A 16,369-nucleotide genomic window follows, 5' to 3' on the forward strand; every position below is an offset into this window, starting at 1 on the left:
AGCTGCGTGGAAGTAAGGTCCGCAGAGGCTGGGGAGAGGAACAGGGACCCCCCCCCCACACACACACCCAGGGGCTGCGGTCCTTTTGAACCTCCTTGTTCACTGGTCACAGTGAGTGTATGTAAATAAGTATTTTGGACCACTGTGTTTCAGAAACCTCCCTGTCTGTGGCCACCTCTGCATGGAGAAATTGGAGAGAACAGGATTGAAGAACTGATACACTCTGTCCTCGCTGTAGTTCCCCCACCACTGTCCCCTCCTCTCTGTTCTCACAGCTGCCATCCTAGGGCAGGGCCTTACTGGATAATCCTCACTGTGAGGAGGATTAGGCAACATCCTCTTACCTGGCCTCCCCACAGGGCATCTTTGCTTCAGTTCATCCCACCTGCGATTCTTGGAGCCCAGCTCTGGTCCTGTCATCCCTCTGCTTATATGCCTTGAGCTCCTTGGGCTGACATTCGAGGCCCTTACAGGCTAATGTGTCACCATGACGGAAGGACACATTGGCTGCTGTCCCTCAGTCACACTGAGTTCTTAACTCTTCCTTTACCGTACCCCAGCACGTTCCCACTTCCACAGTGGAGGTTTACATTATTCTCTGTTTAGAATGTTCTCTTCCTACTTTCATATCTGCTGAAATCCTACCTATCTGCTGTCAAGGTCTACATCAAGTCCTACCTAATCCATGGAGCTTTCCTGAGCTTGTGTCATGTTGTAGGACGTATGGCATTTATACTTTGTTCATGGTGATAGCTATTTTTGTATTAAAACTTTTCCTTCACTCCTATTCAACTACAAAGTCCCTTGAGAATAGAGGTGGTTTTTTTGTCTTTATCCCATCAACCACTGAAGAGTGTTTTGCATTTAAGTGTGAGGCAAGCACTGGTGGGATGGACTAATGAAATCAGCTTTAGGGTTCTAGGTCTTCTTGATGTTCAGGAGAAAGTTGAAGGACTTTTGTTCATGATGCTAAATAGACTTCATCCACTCCCATATGCTAAATGAAGAAACTATGGCGGAGGGATGGGGAAGAGGTTGATAGGGAGCAACAAACTGTGAGGTAGAGCTGGCAAGCATCACCCCTCCCCAGGGCCTCACAAGATGACTGGTAGAATCACAAGATGACTGGTGGGGCCTCAGACAAGGATGGAACTTGAGACTCTACCTACAGGGTGATGGGGGAGGAGGCATGGCCTCTGTGATGGTTAGATTTAGGGGTTGGGGTATGGGCCCACACACTTAATTCATAGAGTAAAGAGCACATGGGAGCTGTTCAAGGTTGGTTTCATCCGTTTTGTTCTTTTTTTTTCTTTTAAAATAAACATTTTATTTATTTGACAGGGAGTGAGCAAAGCAGGGGGAGCAGCAGGCAGAGGGAGAAGCAGACTCCTTGCTATGCAAGGAGCCTGATGTGGGACTCGATCCCAGGACTCTGGGATCATGACCTGAGCTGAAGCCAGGCACTTAACCGACTGAGCCTCCCAGGTGCCCCCCTCTGCTTGATTTTGTTTGGCTCAGAGCTGGGACTTGGGGGAGGGAGGCACAAGGCCCAGACTAAGGTCATCACACACTCCTATACTGTTGGCCAGGACATTGGCCATGGTCAGAGCTGGATCCCAAGGACCACATAGGGTGGCAACGGCCTCCCCTAACCAAGCTGCCCACTTGGTTTTTCATGTTGACTAAGGGTGAGCTTAAGGTGGTGGCTGTTAATAGTTCACTCAACCTTGACATTTTTTTCTGACCCATGAGGGTGTTATACCAAGACTGAGGAGAGAAAACAGGAGTTAGGAGCAGCAAAGGATGGTTTTAAGCACTAGTTTCTTAAGCTAGTTGGGTGGGAGTGGTTCTCAAAATGTGCATGTTCAGGTTCAAGCTGGGAGATTGAATCAGTAGATCTGAGGTAAGGTTTAAGCATCTATTTTTATAAATCTCTATAGGTGATTCTGGGGGCCAGTGGGGGTTGGAAAATCAAATCTGTAAGGTGATGGGGAGGGTTCGGTGAGGTTCTGTACCATGCCTGACATGTAGTGAGTTTTCAAATGGCAGTGAGATTTATTATTGCTGGCCTCACCTGAAGGTCTATGAATTTATACTGTTTGAGCTAAATATATCTTCCCTCTGATGAAACCAGATGGTGCCTTTGGGCATGAGTGGACGACCTCCAAGTCTGAGATGAATGAAGATCCTATATTTTTTGCTTTAATTTTCTAGGAGCTGTCCTTTCTTTTTCTTCCTCAAGAATTTGATCTCACCTGACTTGTGTTTTATGTGATCTTTGGCAACCTCAGGATTCCTTTACCAAATAATACCTGGAAGCTCCCAGGTGTTAGACAAACTCTGTGTTAGAGTAGGGCAGTGTTTCAGAGACTGTTGTATTGGGAAATGCTTTGTGTTCTTATCAGGCTCCCACTGACCTTCAGACTCTCAAATACGTGTAGATCATGGATTTTTTTGATGAGCCAAGTGGCTTTAAAATCTCTTCCCTCCTACCCCAGTTTCCTACACTGGGTACACTTGTGAACGTTCATGCCTATGATAGTTTTTTTTTTTTTTTAAAGTAGGCTCCACGTCCACTGTGGAGCCCAACACAGGGCTTGAACTCATGACCCTGGGATCAAGAATCAGACCCTCAAACGACTGATCCACGCCAGGTGCCCCTTTATGATAGTTTTTAATTAGAAATTTCCACATGTAGCCATTGTTAGAACAGAGTGTTCTATTTTTTTTAATTTTCTTGAGGTATAGTTATTGACACAGTGTTACATTAGTTTCAGGTGTACACATAGTGAGCAGACAACTTTGTTATGATATGCTCAAATGTAGCTGCCATCTGTCCCCCTACAGTGCTATTCCAACACCACTGACTGTATTCTCTCTGCTGCACCTTTCATCCCCATGATGGCAAGCCTGTCTCTCCCACTCCCCTTCACCTCTTTTGCCCACCCCTACCCCCTTCCCCCTGGCAACTGTCTGTTTGTTCTCTGCATTTATGGCCCTGTTTCTGCTTTGTTTGTTCCTTCTTTAGATTTTACATATAACTGAAATCCTGCCCTATTTGTCTTTCTCTGATTTATTTTATTTAACACAATACCCTCTAGGTCTATTCATGTTGTTGCTAATGGCAAGATCTCATTCTTTTTTATAGCCCAGTGAGATAGAGATATATATATATATAATATATTTATTTATTTTTGTTACTGGTCATTCTGACAAGTGTAATATGATGACTCTTGTGGTTCTGATTTGCATTTCCCTGATGTTAGTGATTTGAGCAGCTTTCTGTGTGTCCCTTTGCTCATCTGAATGTCTTCTTTCTTTCTTTTAAAGATTTTATTCATTTATTTGGCAAAGAGAGAGACAGTGAGAGAGAGAACACAAGCCAGGGGAGAGGGAGAAGCAGGCTTCCCTCAGAGCAGGGAGCCTGATATGGGGCTCAATCCCAGGACCCCCGGATCATGACCTGAGCTGAAGGCAGACACTTAACAACTGAGCCACCGGATGCCCCCTGAATGTCTTCTTTGGGAAAATGTATATTGAGGTCCTCTGCCCATTTTTAGTGATCAGATTATGATTATGATTATGATTATTTTGGTAAAACAGATAACTTTTTGATGTGCAAAGTGACAGGGCAGGCACACTTTATTGTAAGTCTCACTGGCATAGAGATCAGTCTCACTGTGGCCCTGGCTAACCCTGCTGAGGGAAGTCCTGTAGCTTCCAGCCCCAAAGAGGCAAATGGAGGGCAAAATGAGATGACTTCTTAGCCTTGGCCAACTAAGCTGAACTCTCCTGGCTTTTTGGGTTTTGTTTATGTAGATCACGCTCCCCTCAGGAACACCTCCTGGCTTAGACTTCTGCTCTGTGTGAGGGGGTGTTGACTCGGGGTCAGAGATGGGCCCATGTTGATGGCTGCCTGGGAGCTGAGATGCCTTGGCCTGCCTTGGACTCAGAAGAGTCCCTAGTTTCCACCAGATATTTCTTTCCTAAGGAAAACAGCTCAGTAGCTTCAGTTCTTTCTTGTCTGGCCACCTCCAGAGGTCCTGCTTGCCCTCCTCTGTTGTTATTGTCCTACCTGCCCAACTCGTAAAGTGTGCCGAACTTCCCTTCTTGACTATGGAAATATTACTCTTTCCTGGTAGCAATAATCTAATTCTTTTGGAAGAAGGGGTGGGTCTAAAGGTGTGATTAATAATTAAGAATGATTAAAAAGAACCCTGGCTTTCCACCCTGACCACCAGCCAGCACTTTGTTCTCTTTCCCACAGACAAGCAACTTTGTTGCCAAGAGTTGACTTTCTTCCCAGAGCTCAGCAGGGGTTAGAGCTTCCTTTCATTTCCAGTATTCTATTTTGGCTATCTGAACTGGGGGAAAAGGCTGCTGAAGATTTAACAGACTCCAGCATTCGATGACTGCTGGTACAGTATTATGGAAATCCATATGCCTTCACTAGTTAACTCCCTGTTCACCATAGGGGTCCAATCTGGATTTTCTCCGGAAACAAGATGGGGGCTGGGGATGAAGAAACAGGAATAAGTATCTTTAAATACAAAGATCCTTCCAGTTAGGCCCTGTTTTCCAGAGTCCCAGGCATCCTCATCACGGAGCAGGGATAGTCTTGCTACAGTCATGGATCCCAGCCCCGATTTAGGGGCGGGTGTAACACCAGATGGACCCAGATCTGGAGCTGGACTAGAGCCAGGCTCTTTGGCTTCTAGTTGAAGTGTCATTTAGTGAGATAGCAAAGGAAATCATTTTAGGGCACCAAGGGTCCCACGGAAGGCCTGGCTTTTGGGGTATCGATCTGCTTTTCTTTTTTGCTATGGTTGATGGGGTTAAATATTTCATCAGCGTGGCGTGGGCCCGGGCATCAGTGGCTGGATCTCGTGGAGGGGCTGACATGGTGGCAGGAGCCCGAGGGGGCTCAGAGCGGTAGCCATCTCCTGGCCCGCACCCGAGGCTTCAAAGACAGGTGCAGATCTGAGTGATTGCTGTCTGGTTGTTTGAAAACTTTCACCAAATAAATAAACAACTTGGGATTTTGCCAAGAAATAGAGCTTTGTCTTTCCTTGTGGGTCTCCTTGGAGACCTAGGAAAATGACGCCTCTTTCCCCTTCCCTAAACATGGGACTAGTCTGGCTGACAAAGAGTTTCACTTTCTATCCTCGTAGAACTTCAGAGAAAGCAACTACGATACTGTGGCTGACACCCAGGGTGTGAAGTAGCTGAATTTTAGGGGTGGGTGCCTTAGAAAGGAGCGTGTATGTGCTGACCACAGACCCTCTCCTCTTTTGGTGAAAACACAGTATTGAATGGTCTCTATTTTGATTATAAGGACATGTTGTGGATTTTGCAGGTTTTGGTTGAAGTTTCTCTATAATTACCCCCAAATTTCAGAGAGCCTTGGTTTTTTTCAGTTTTTAGTCCCATGAAATTGAAAGTTGAGAGGGATCTAGAGGTGAGTTTGGACATAGATGTGGGTTTGAGCTGGAAAATGGAACTGATAACACGCAGGCCAGATGCTCAGCCAAAAGAAAAATAAAGGTTCCGGGAGACCAGGCGCCTGCACGTGAGGAAGCCCCTCGGGTGCTGCCCAGTTCCCCCCAGTACCCTTCTTCCCGGTCTCCTTCCACAGCAGTGTCTTCCTGGCAGCGGGTCATGCTTCGAGAGCTTGCCCGTGTCCCCCCAGGGGTGGCCGCTGCCCACACGATTGTGGCTCGACTTTTCTTTTCCTTGGAGATGCAGTGGGGAGGGCTCAGTCCCTGGGCGAGAGGTCACTTGAAACCATGTCTCTTGGTTTGTTTTCTTGGCTGTTTAGTCATTCCTGCCACTAATGGCGTGGCTGCCAGACTCAGCTGAGACGACTCCCTGCAGTGGCCAAGCTGTCAGGCAGTGGGAGCCTTTCTGCCTAGTTTGTACTGTGTGTCTCCGTGGGCATGAAGGTCAGAGATGGCTATCTGGAATCACTGTGCTGCGGCTGCTAGGGAGCCTGGAGCACTTTGCTGTCTCTCCTCCACCCCACCCTCCATGCTCATCCGTCCCTGTCCCTCTAGGAGGGAAGGGACAGACGGTTTATTCTCCGATTTACTGGTAGGCAGCCGTGACGAGCCAAACATGGCTCGCCCTGCGGGCAGTGGCAGCAGCAGAGGCCGGCCTTCTGCTCCCCGCCTCCGCCTGGCACCAGCCGTTCTGGTCCCCACTCTTATTCACCTGTGAAAGAAAACGCTGCAGCCAGGAGAGATGGGTGACACCAGCAGCAGCCTTCCCCGTAGGGAGTGGGTGCCCAAGCACAGGCTGGTGGTTTTCACGCTTGTCCTTTCTTCTGTGGCCCCAGACCTTGCTCTGGCAGTGGGGCCAAAGGAAGCGGAGGGTGGATGGAGGCAGAGGCTGCTTCGGGTGGGGGAAGTCAGGCCTGGCCACGGGAGCTCTTTCTCTGCGGGGCATCTCTACTCTGCTTGGGCTAGTGCTTCAGGGTCCTGGTCAACCGCCTTTCTATCTCCGCTCCAATAGATCAGGCCAGCTGTGAGGGCTGCTGTCTTTGTTCTTACTTGTTTGAGGTCTTCCTGACCCTGCCCTCCCTCCCCTGACTCCCACCCATCCTTCAGGTCTTAGGAAAATCATTTTCCCAGGAGGCCATTCTTAATTCTGCCTGTCCCGCTCCCTACTCCCAACATCCTCTGTTATACTCTGCCTCATCAAATCTGTTCTTTCCTAGCATATCATTCACTATGTGTTGTGAAAATACGTTCTCCCTGATATGGGGGCAAAGGATAGGTCTGTCTTGCCCACAGATTTATCCTCAAGTCCTAGTCCTTGGGAGGCTTGTCACCTATTTGAATGAGAGTGGGCTTGGATTTTCTTAAAAATTTTTAGGTCAGGGGTGCCTGGGTGGCTCAGTGGGTTAAGCCCCTGCCTTCGGCTCAGGTCATGATCCTAGGGTCCTGGGGTCGAGTCCCGCATCGGGCTCTCTGCTTAGCAGGGAGCCTGTTTCCTCCTCTCTCTCTCTGCCTGCCTCTCTGCCTACTTGTGATCTCTCTGTCAAATAAATAAATAAAATCTTTAAAAAAAATTTTTTAGGTCAGGTATTTAGAGCTACTTTTTTTTTTTAGATCAGGGGACAGAGAGGAATTTAGTCTTAGACCTATTGAAACTGAAAAATCTGTGGTCCAGGACACAGCCAAATACATGGGTCTGAAACTCAAATAAAGAGATCACCCTTGGGGAATAGATTTGGAAATCATTAGCAAGTCCCAGAAGGTGGGCCCCTGTGCCCCCAGTGTTGGCTGCAGTCTAGGTTTGGCATGGTTAGAAGAATAGGATTATGGGGGATGGAGGGCAAGGGTTCTATCTCCAAGCAGATTTTCTTTCCTATGGGTTTATCCATTTGTTTTTCATCACAGAAATGGCTTCCACCTTCCATCCGCGAGAATGTGAACTGTCTAAACAAGAAGGACAAAGCTATGGCTTCTTCTTGCGAATCGAGAAGGACACTGACGGCCACCTGGTCCGGGTGGTTGAGAAGGGGAGCCCGGCAGAGAAGGCGGGCCTCCAGGATGGAGACCGAGTTCTTAGGATCAATGGTGTCTTTGTGGACAAGGAGGAGCATATGCAGGTGAGTGGGCTATCTGGGGTTCTTCCTCCAGGATCTCTACTGATTAGTTTTGGGGGTTGGCGGAGAGTTCCCAGCTGCCACTGGCAGGGCAGACCCCTTCATGGCCCTACCTTCTGCCTGCTACTCAAGTCCCTTCCAATGAACTGGGAACTGTAAAACTAGTCCTAGATTGAATAGTGTCAGAGTCCATAGGCATCATGTTTGCTATATGCCAGGAGCTATGCTAGGCAATTTCATATTCATGATTTTGTTGAACCCTTATCACAACCCATGAGCTTCCATATCACATGCCACAGAAGAGGGCTCAGAGGCTCAGAGAACTTCGCTTGCTCATGTGTTCATGCAGCGAACCCATGGATGGTCTGACCTGCTCCAGTTCTCCCTACCCCCTAGTGGATGCTCCTTCCACTATGCCATGCTGTTTCCATTGGCCCAGCTGGGACTGGGCCACAGTCTAGGTTACAACAGTGCTAGAGCCCTGTCCCCTCCAATCTGCCCCTGGATCTTAGGAGGGATGGGGTACGGATGGCTGGGGCCCCATCTGCTGACTCCTTGGGCTTCAGGGGTCAGCAATCTGAATCTCTAGATGCAGAGAATGAGCCAGATGGTGAGGATCCCCTATGGGGGCTTCTTGGTTAAAGTGATCTTTTTCTTCTTCCTAGGTTGTAGATCTAGTCAGGAAGAGTGGGAATTCAGTGACTTTGCTAGTCCTGGATGGGAATTCCTATGAGAAAGCAATGAAAAAACAGGTAGACTTGAAAGAGTTGAGTCAAAGTCGGAAGGAGCCGAGTTTGAATGATAAGAAGCTGCCCTCTGTGGTGAACCAAGGAGCACAGACTTGGACCCAGCCACGGCTCTGCTACCTGGTGAAGGAGGGGAACAGCTACGGCTTCTCTCTGAAAACTGTCCAAGGTGAGCTCGAGGGTGGCCTTTCCTGAAGAAAGATATTATCGGTTAATGACTTCTTTGGCAGATTTTTCAGATGCTCTGGCTGTCCAGCTGCAGCTTCTCCCTCCCATCCTCCCTCCCTCCCTGGCCTTTTCCCTTGCTTTGACAATTGCGCAATGAGGGATCCAAACACTGGACCCAGCCCAGGGCAGGGAGGGGCGCTGGGCACTGCTGTGCCCCAGTGTTTGTTGGGCTGAGCCTTAGAGGCTAGAGGGTGAGAGGCTGATGCTTCTTTGTTATTCTTTCCTTTCTGCCTTAGGGTGAGGAGGGAGGGGAGAGGGAAAGAAAGGGCAAGAAAAAGGAGATTCTTCATCATAGCTACTTTCGAATAGCTACTTTTTCACTTCTGAGTGCCCAGATGCTCCTTTATTCGGCAAATTCTGGAGCACCTGTTGATGAGGCAGACCCTGGTCTAGTTTCCGAGGAGCCTATACTAGTTCCCACCCTCTTGTGACACTGAAGTAGTGCCTAGCCTCCGCTGCTCTGAGGTGCCTCTGTCTGACAGGAAGTACTAGAAGTACTAGAAGATCTGTTTCTAGAATGAATAGAGATGCAGGCTGGCTTTTGCTCAGTTGCCCATGGTTCTGTGATGGTGTCTCTGTCATGTAGGTGGGAGACACAGAGGCTACATAAAACTTTTGGGTTCGACCTTGAATGTTGCTCCTCCCACGTTCTTTCTGCTACTGGAGAAGCACGGGTCATAACTGAGTAAATCATAAAGAGCCGAGCAATAGTAGACATAAATTGTTTCCAAGTCTGATTTAACCTATAGCAAGTGATGTAAAGTAGCTATAAGAGGTACTTCTCCGGGCGCCTGGGTGGCTCAGTGGGTTAAAGCTTCTGTCCTCAGCTCGGGTCATGATCTCAGAGTCCTGGGATCAAGTCCCACATCAGGATCTCTGCTCAGCAGGGAGCCTGCTTCCCTTCCTCTCTCTGCCTACCTCTCTGACTACTTGTGATCTCTTGTCTGTCAAATAAATAAAATCTTAAAAAAAATGTACTTCTCAAGTTTGCCCATTATTAAACATAATGGTGCAGGTGGTCAAGGGAAGCTGGGTGTTTCATAGAAGTCCATTATCAGCAAAATGGTGTAAAAGTTATCATAATTCAGGTTCTACTCCTTGGACTCTTGTGCTAGTATACATAATAAATGGTTTCGATTAGCTTTATAAAGAAAATCTTTTCTTCGTGACAAATATATAATAAAGCAACCGGAGAAATTTTAAGGCAGCAGTTTATACTGTTATTCCTTATAAATCACTTATGTTGTCTTTATGAAGTTACCCTTTGACCAGGTTGAAATATTAGTATTTTTTTTTTAAATTTTTTTTTTATTTGTTTATTTGACAGACAGAGATTACAAGTAGACAGAGAGGCAGGCAGAGAGAGAGAGAGGGAAGCAGGCTCCCCGCTGAGCAGAGAGCCCGATGCGGGACTCGATCCCAGGACTCTGGGATCATGACCTGAGCCGAAGGCAGCGGCTTAACCCACTGAGCCACCCAGGCGCCCCGAAATATTAGTATTTTGAAAGAATTGGCAGCATTTCTATAAGAAGTACCTAAGTCACATCATCTATTAATCCAGACTGACTATGTGTGCCTGCCCTTCTGCGCCTCTGTTCTCTTAAGCCGGAATGAGTGAGATTTCGGGACTTCACTGGTGTATGATGGTTGGCGATAGTACTAATTAAAGAGGACAGAGTGGAACAGAAGCCTTCTAATTCCAAAGGCAAAGAATGGGAGTAAGGCACAATGAAGCAGCAAGGGCACAGCTTGGTGCTTTCTGCCTGAAGAGGCCACTGCCCTCTGAGATTCTTTCCTTGCATTCAGCGGGGCTCAGAAATTGTACTCGGATTAATAGAAACCAGCCAATCAACATCCATGTCAAGCTTTTGTGCCAGGAGCTATAATTTTAATTCCAGATCAGAAGCCCCAGGCTATTTGACTTAGCCTAAAAATTGGAAGTTGTAATTTTGCCTTTTTGGGAGAAAACCCTTTATAATTGGACTTTCCATGGAATAGAGTTGTAATGCTTGTCCATGCCCTTTCAGGTAAAAAGGGAGTGTATATGACCGATATAACGCCTCAAGGTGTGGCTATGAAAGCTGGTGTCCTGGCTGGGGATCACTTGATTGAAGTGAACGGAGAGAATGTTGAAGATGCCAGCCACGAGGAAGTGGTGGCAAAGGTATAGCCCAAAGGGGACTTTCCTTACTTTTCACTCTACTCTTACTGCAAGTGACAGGAAGACACGAATGGCAATTTATGATGGGAGGATTATAGTGATGAGAGGTTAACCAACCCTTTGCATTAAGAGGGTCCAGACACACTAGTGGTGTCAGCAGTGTTAACATGGGGTTCTGGAATAAGGCCTTTGCTGGTTTCAGGTTTTTGGAGAAAAGCATTCTAAAGTATTGTTAACTTTAGCTTTTGGATCTTATTTGTACCTGATTGGGAGCCCCCTCCGAATTTATAACAAAGTCAGTGTTCTAATAAAATGTTTTAATACGAGCTGGCAGATAACCAATGTGGTGATGGATAGAGAGCTACACATAGAGAGTATTGGAAGACATGTTACCCCAAATCTTATGTTCCAGCACAGTTCCCTGACACATGGATAGTCCTCTGAGGTTTTCCTTTGTGGTCATATGGAACCTTGAAAACTGACCAACTTAATCTTCTCTTGGTAGAATAATTTTTCAAAGTAGACCTTTTCATGCTTTTCCAAACTCCTTTTCTAGACTTAAGAACCTCACTTAAGTACATTTCTGGGTTTTCTGAATTCTAGCTCTCACTTGGATTCAGTTAGCATCTGTGTGGGTGAGGTCATACTTAGCAAAGGCAGACACAGTTATGGACATGGAGATAGCGTTGACCAGTGAGATGGTAGGAAAGAGTATCATAGTTTAAACTTGGGCCTTACATTCCATTATTTTCTATCGAGTCCAGAGACTGTGTGTCTCCAGGAAGAAACTTTCCTGCTTCCCACACTGTTCTTGGCGATGGCTGTGGGTCTTACCTGTGTGTGCTGTTGCAGGTGAAGAACTCTGGAAGCCGTGTCATGTTCCTGCTGGTGGACAAGGAGACTGACAAGCTCCATGCTGAGCAGAAGATAAAATTCAAGAGAGAGACAGCCAGTTTGAAATTGCTACCCCACCAGCCCCGGGTTGTGGAGATGAAGAAGGGAAGCAATGGCTATGGTTTCTATCTAAGGGCAGGCCCAGAACAGAAGGGTAAGGTACTAGAAGGACAGAAAACTTGGTGGTATAACCATCTAGTTCTTCAGCCACTCTGACTCCGGAGTTCTTTTAGGCCCTCAAGTCCCTACCAGCTGCTGAGGGTCAGCGAGAGACTAGAGAGCATAGCTGGATCATTTTCCATGGGGGCCATGGTGGGCATCTCAAGGTTTCCTTAGCAGAATGATGAGGCAGAATTTTGGATCTGGGCAGTAGTATGCTGTAATTTGCTCTTGGGAAAAAAAAATGCCCTAATTTGTAGCATTTGTTGATTTTTTTTTGTTTGTTTATATTTTTTGTGGTGAAAATACTCCCAATTGCAAGCCACGAATGTGCTGTCCTAGCATGCAAAGTTGAGAATTCTTGAGCAGAATTAGTTCCGGATCTGAGTAAGGGGTGTGGGTTGGGGTCTGGGAATCAAATAGTATCCGAAATCTTTCTGATTCCTTCTAACTCAACAAGGAAAGAATTAAGGTCCTTATAGGGAAGTTGACTATATATATAAAGGAATGCAGGGTCAGGCCATTAGCAAACTGTTGTTCTAGACGTTGCTATTTTCTTTTCATCATGTATATTTATAGTAATATGAATCAAATTAACATTTGATGAATTATATAAAAACATCTTCAGGGCCTTATAGAATATCAAGTGACTCAAACAGGAATTCTTCAGTCAAGGAGCCTACTACTTAGTAGAGGAGATACAACACGTATGTCCATGACTGAAGGTGGAGGGTGCGGGGCACCATAAACTGGGGTAGAGTACTATTGGAATTCAAGGTTGGAGCAAATTTTTCCTGCTAAAAAAGTACTGGAAGGCCTCATGGTAGAGATAGCACCTGAGCTCAGGCCTTTGTAGTGTGAATAGAATTTGAACAAGTAGATGGTGTGGGGACAACGAAGGCCATTCCATGAGGATAGGATTGTGTGAACCACTCAGGGAAACGTGGGTGCAGTTTGATCGGCATCTGATCTGTGGCACAGAAAAGCATGTCAGAAAGGCAGGTTGGAAAGAGATGATGAGGACCTTTAATGCCAGGCTGAAGAGTCTGAACTTGGCTCTGTAGTTGATGGGGAGTGAAAACTTTTTTCAACAGTGTGAGAGACAAAAATTAAGCCTGTAGCATCTTGGGGGCTTTAGAAATCTCCGTTACTCCTAATAATTCTGCAAGAAGAATTTCTGAAACTGAGGGCTGGGAAAAGATACAGGAATTATTATAAGGGACAAAGAGTTATAGTTTAACTGGGATCAAATTTAGATCTTGTTCCGTTCTAGAGTCTGTGCTTGTGCTGTTGTACCCAGGAAGACTTGGTCAGACATTGCATCAAGATGAATCTGAAGGCAGACCTGCATTGGAGAAAGCAAGGATTAGGGACAGGGAGAGCTGTTGGTAAGGTGCGGTAGTTGTTAGGTAGATTTCAGGCAGGAACTAGATGAAATGTGTTTAGGGAGAAGAAGTGGGACCACAGAAGAGATGTGTCAAACATTAAGGTAGCATCAAATGACCTAGCAGTTGATTGGAATACGGGGAGTGGATACTGTGGAAGAATTGATGTCAGTGACTGGGGTGATGGTGCTTTCATGAATAGGTGACTGAGGGGAGGAGCTTTGGGATGGGGGAGATGGGCAGAGATAACTTTTGGTTTGAACATGTTACATTTGAGGGGACTATGGGCTATCTACTTGGAGATGCCCAGCAGCAAGCTGGAAAAGTGAAACGAGCTTGTTAAAATCGTGGGAGGAACAAAAAAAGTGTGAGAGATCTAAAGGCATCTGGTGAAGGCAGTTCAAGTGAGGAGAGGAAGGGTAAAGATGCATCTTTGAGGCATGCACACACAAACACATTCATAGTTGAATACATCCAATTGCTACTAAAATACCAGCATGTGTTTCTTAGGCTCTGAGTTCTTTGGTTTTGTTCTTCTTTCTTCTTTCTGCCCCATTTTAATGGCTTAGCATCTACATAAGATGTATGGGTACAAGGATGCTCACTGACTTCCTGGGAACTTGCTCACTCTTAATGCTTAGCCTGCGGTTTTGTCCAGATTATGTCTCAGATGTGTTTAGTTACAACATGATTCTTTTCTTTAAGATCCTTTCATCGGTAATGGCTGAGTTTATTCCTGGAGTAAGTTGTGGGCAGGGAATGTGGCTGGATGGTGTGCTTGTCATCTTCCTTGGATGCTGGTGGGCGGGGCAGTAGTATTCAGAATGACTTTTAAATCTATCTCATCTGATAAAATAAATGGGTCCCAGCAGAGAAATGCTACAGCTTAACTTAGGGGCTTTTCTGATGATTTTATTTCACTTTTGGGGAGGGTAGGTCAAGTCATCAAGGACATAGATTCCGGAAGTCCGGCAGAGGAAGCTGGCTTGAAGAACAATGACCTGTTAGTCGCTGTCAACGGCCAATCTGTGGAATCCCTGGATCATGACAGTGTGGTGGAAATGATTAGAAAGGGAGGAGATCAGACTTCGCTGCTGGTGGTAGACAAAGAGACGGACAACATGTATAGACTGGTAAATAATTTAAGGCTATACATTCACGCATTAAGGTTGGCGTCCATGCCCTCAAGTCCTCAAACTTTGGCTAAGTTACCACTTTGATTTTCAAATTGGAAGGGCATAGCAATCATCATTAAGGCAGCACTGAAGTTCAAACTGGTAGTGATAAGAGAATGCCAAGTAGTAGGTACATGAGTTTTAAATGCTTAGATTCAAAATTTTGAAAGAATTTGCAAATGTAACTAAAGAATTACTCTTGGTGATCTAAGAAAAATCTATGAACTATAGCCTGGGAAAAGGCGGATGTAACCCTAGCTTTCCCAAATAGGAAGCAATGGAATTTTAAACCATAGGCCAATGAATTCCATTAACCCACATAAAAGACTAGAAAGGGTTTTTATTTTTATTTTTTTTAAAGATTTTATTTATCTGACAGAGAGAGAAAGACAGTGAGAAAAGGAATACAAGCAAGGGGAGTGGGAGAGGGAGAAGCAGGCCTTCTGCTGAGCAGGGAGCCCGATGTGTGGGCTCAATCTCAGGACCCTGGGATCAGGGCCTGAGCCAAAGGCAGATGCTTAACAACTGAGCCACCCAGGCATCCCTAGAAAGGATTTTTAAATAGCTTCTAAGCCCTTAGCAAGGAAATGGAATCACGGACTCACCAAGACTAACTAACCCTAGTGTCAAACTAACCTTATTTGCTCTCAACTTTTAATCACAACTGGTGTTATCTGAATGTTTTGTTTCTTAATAATCTTTTAATTTTATCACAGGAGGTGAGGTGTTCAGACTAGTTTAACAGACATGTGGGGGTCTTCTACGTACCATCGCTAGGTCATGGTCATAAAGATGAACAAAGATGGACTTGTTCCATGCGATACACAATAATGGAAGCATCTGAAGGTGCATAAATGATACAGAGGAGGAATGTGGTAGGGTGTGGTATTAGTCCCTTTTTATAGATTAGCAATTTCTTAGTCTCTTTAAACTTCATTTAAAAAAAATGTCACCCACTTTTTAAATTTGAACCCAACCTGAATTTGAACGCAGGTTCTTTTTTTTTTTTTTTTTAAAGATTTTATTTTTTTATTTGACAGGCAGAGATCACAAGTAGGCAGACAGGCAGGCAGAGAGAGAGAGAGAGAGAGAGAGAGGAGGAAGCAGGTTCCCTATAGGGCAGAGAGCCTGATGTGGGGCTTGATCCCAGGACCCTGAGATCATGAACCAAGCCGAAGGCAAAGGCTTAACCCACTGAGCCACCCAGGCACCCTGAACGCAGGTTCTTAATTCATTATACCATATACCCTCTCAGCACATTTTGATGAACTATTTCAAGATACTTGCGTAAAGAAGATTAAAGAGTGAGCTGGACTGGACGATAGAACAGTTAATGGGTTTTTAAAATGGGTTTTAGCTAGTTGTACAACCTTACCTGAAGAATCCTTGATATTGGAACAGTGTCAGTCTGAATAGATGACTCCAGTGGTAGGCTTCTTATCTTCAGCAAGTTTATTACCAAATTTGGATGACAACATGGAAAATACTCAACATACTTAAGTCATATGGACGGCTTAATGTATTGATGGGTAATTAATTTACTAGAGATTGTATTCAAAATATCCAGTCAGAATAGAAAGAAGGGTAAAAACTAATGAGTTTAAGTTTAAACAGGAATAAATTTCAGGTACTAAACTAACTTAAAACTAAATTGTATGAATACCAAATGGTGAGACCTGATTTGAGGACTACAAAAAAGACCAGAAACCTGATTATACTCTAAGTAGCCACCCCCACCCCCCAAAAGGCAATTTAAAGTTACCTTAACTGACACTTGGCTTTTGGAGATGATAGTCTTTCTGTCCGGAGTTGTTCAGACCATACTTTAAATGACCCATAATGTGATCTTGGGCAAGTTACCCTCCCTGTGTTTGCCCTTAGTTGTAAGATCGGGATTGCTACTGTGAAGGGTTATATGAGGTAGTATTTAGAACATTTAGAACAATGCCTGGCACATAGATATGTTATGTTTGTTAAGACAACACTGTGTCCAGCTCTGAGAACATAACTAT

General features: G+C 45.5%; 1 protein-coding gene across 2 annotated transcripts in view; it reads left to right on the forward strand.

Moving 5' to 3' along the window:
* PDZK1 (PDZ domain containing 1) overlaps nt 1–16,369 on the forward strand; it is a 38,100-nt gene that overhangs the window by 9,011 nt on the left and 12,720 nt on the right. Inside the window, exons 1-6 of one of the 2 annotated variants that reach the window (XM_004779632.3) lie at nt 1,796–1,903; nt 7,401–7,612; nt 8,275–8,524; nt 10,611–10,747; nt 11,597–11,792; nt 14,119–14,315. In XM_004779632.3, the coding sequence (XP_004779689.1) occupies nt 7,403–7,612; nt 8,275–8,524; nt 10,611–10,747; nt 11,597–11,792; nt 14,119–14,315 (990 nt within the window). In that variant the 5' untranslated portion in view covers nt 1,796–1,903; nt 7,401–7,402. Of the gene's footprint in view, nt 1–1,795; nt 1,904–7,400; nt 7,613–8,274; nt 8,525–10,610; nt 10,748–11,596; nt 11,793–14,118; nt 14,316–16,369 lie in introns of those variants that run through there. The other variant, XM_004779631.3, reaches the window with a different exon arrangement.

This window comes from Mustela putorius, unplaced genomic scaffold, assembly GCF_011764305.1.
Source record: "Mustela putorius furo isolate JIRA1106 unplaced genomic scaffold, ASM1176430v1.1 tig00000585_pilon_pilon_pilon, whole genome shotgun sequence".
NCBI lineage: Eukaryota > Metazoa > Chordata > Mammalia > Carnivora > Mustelidae > Mustela > Mustela putorius.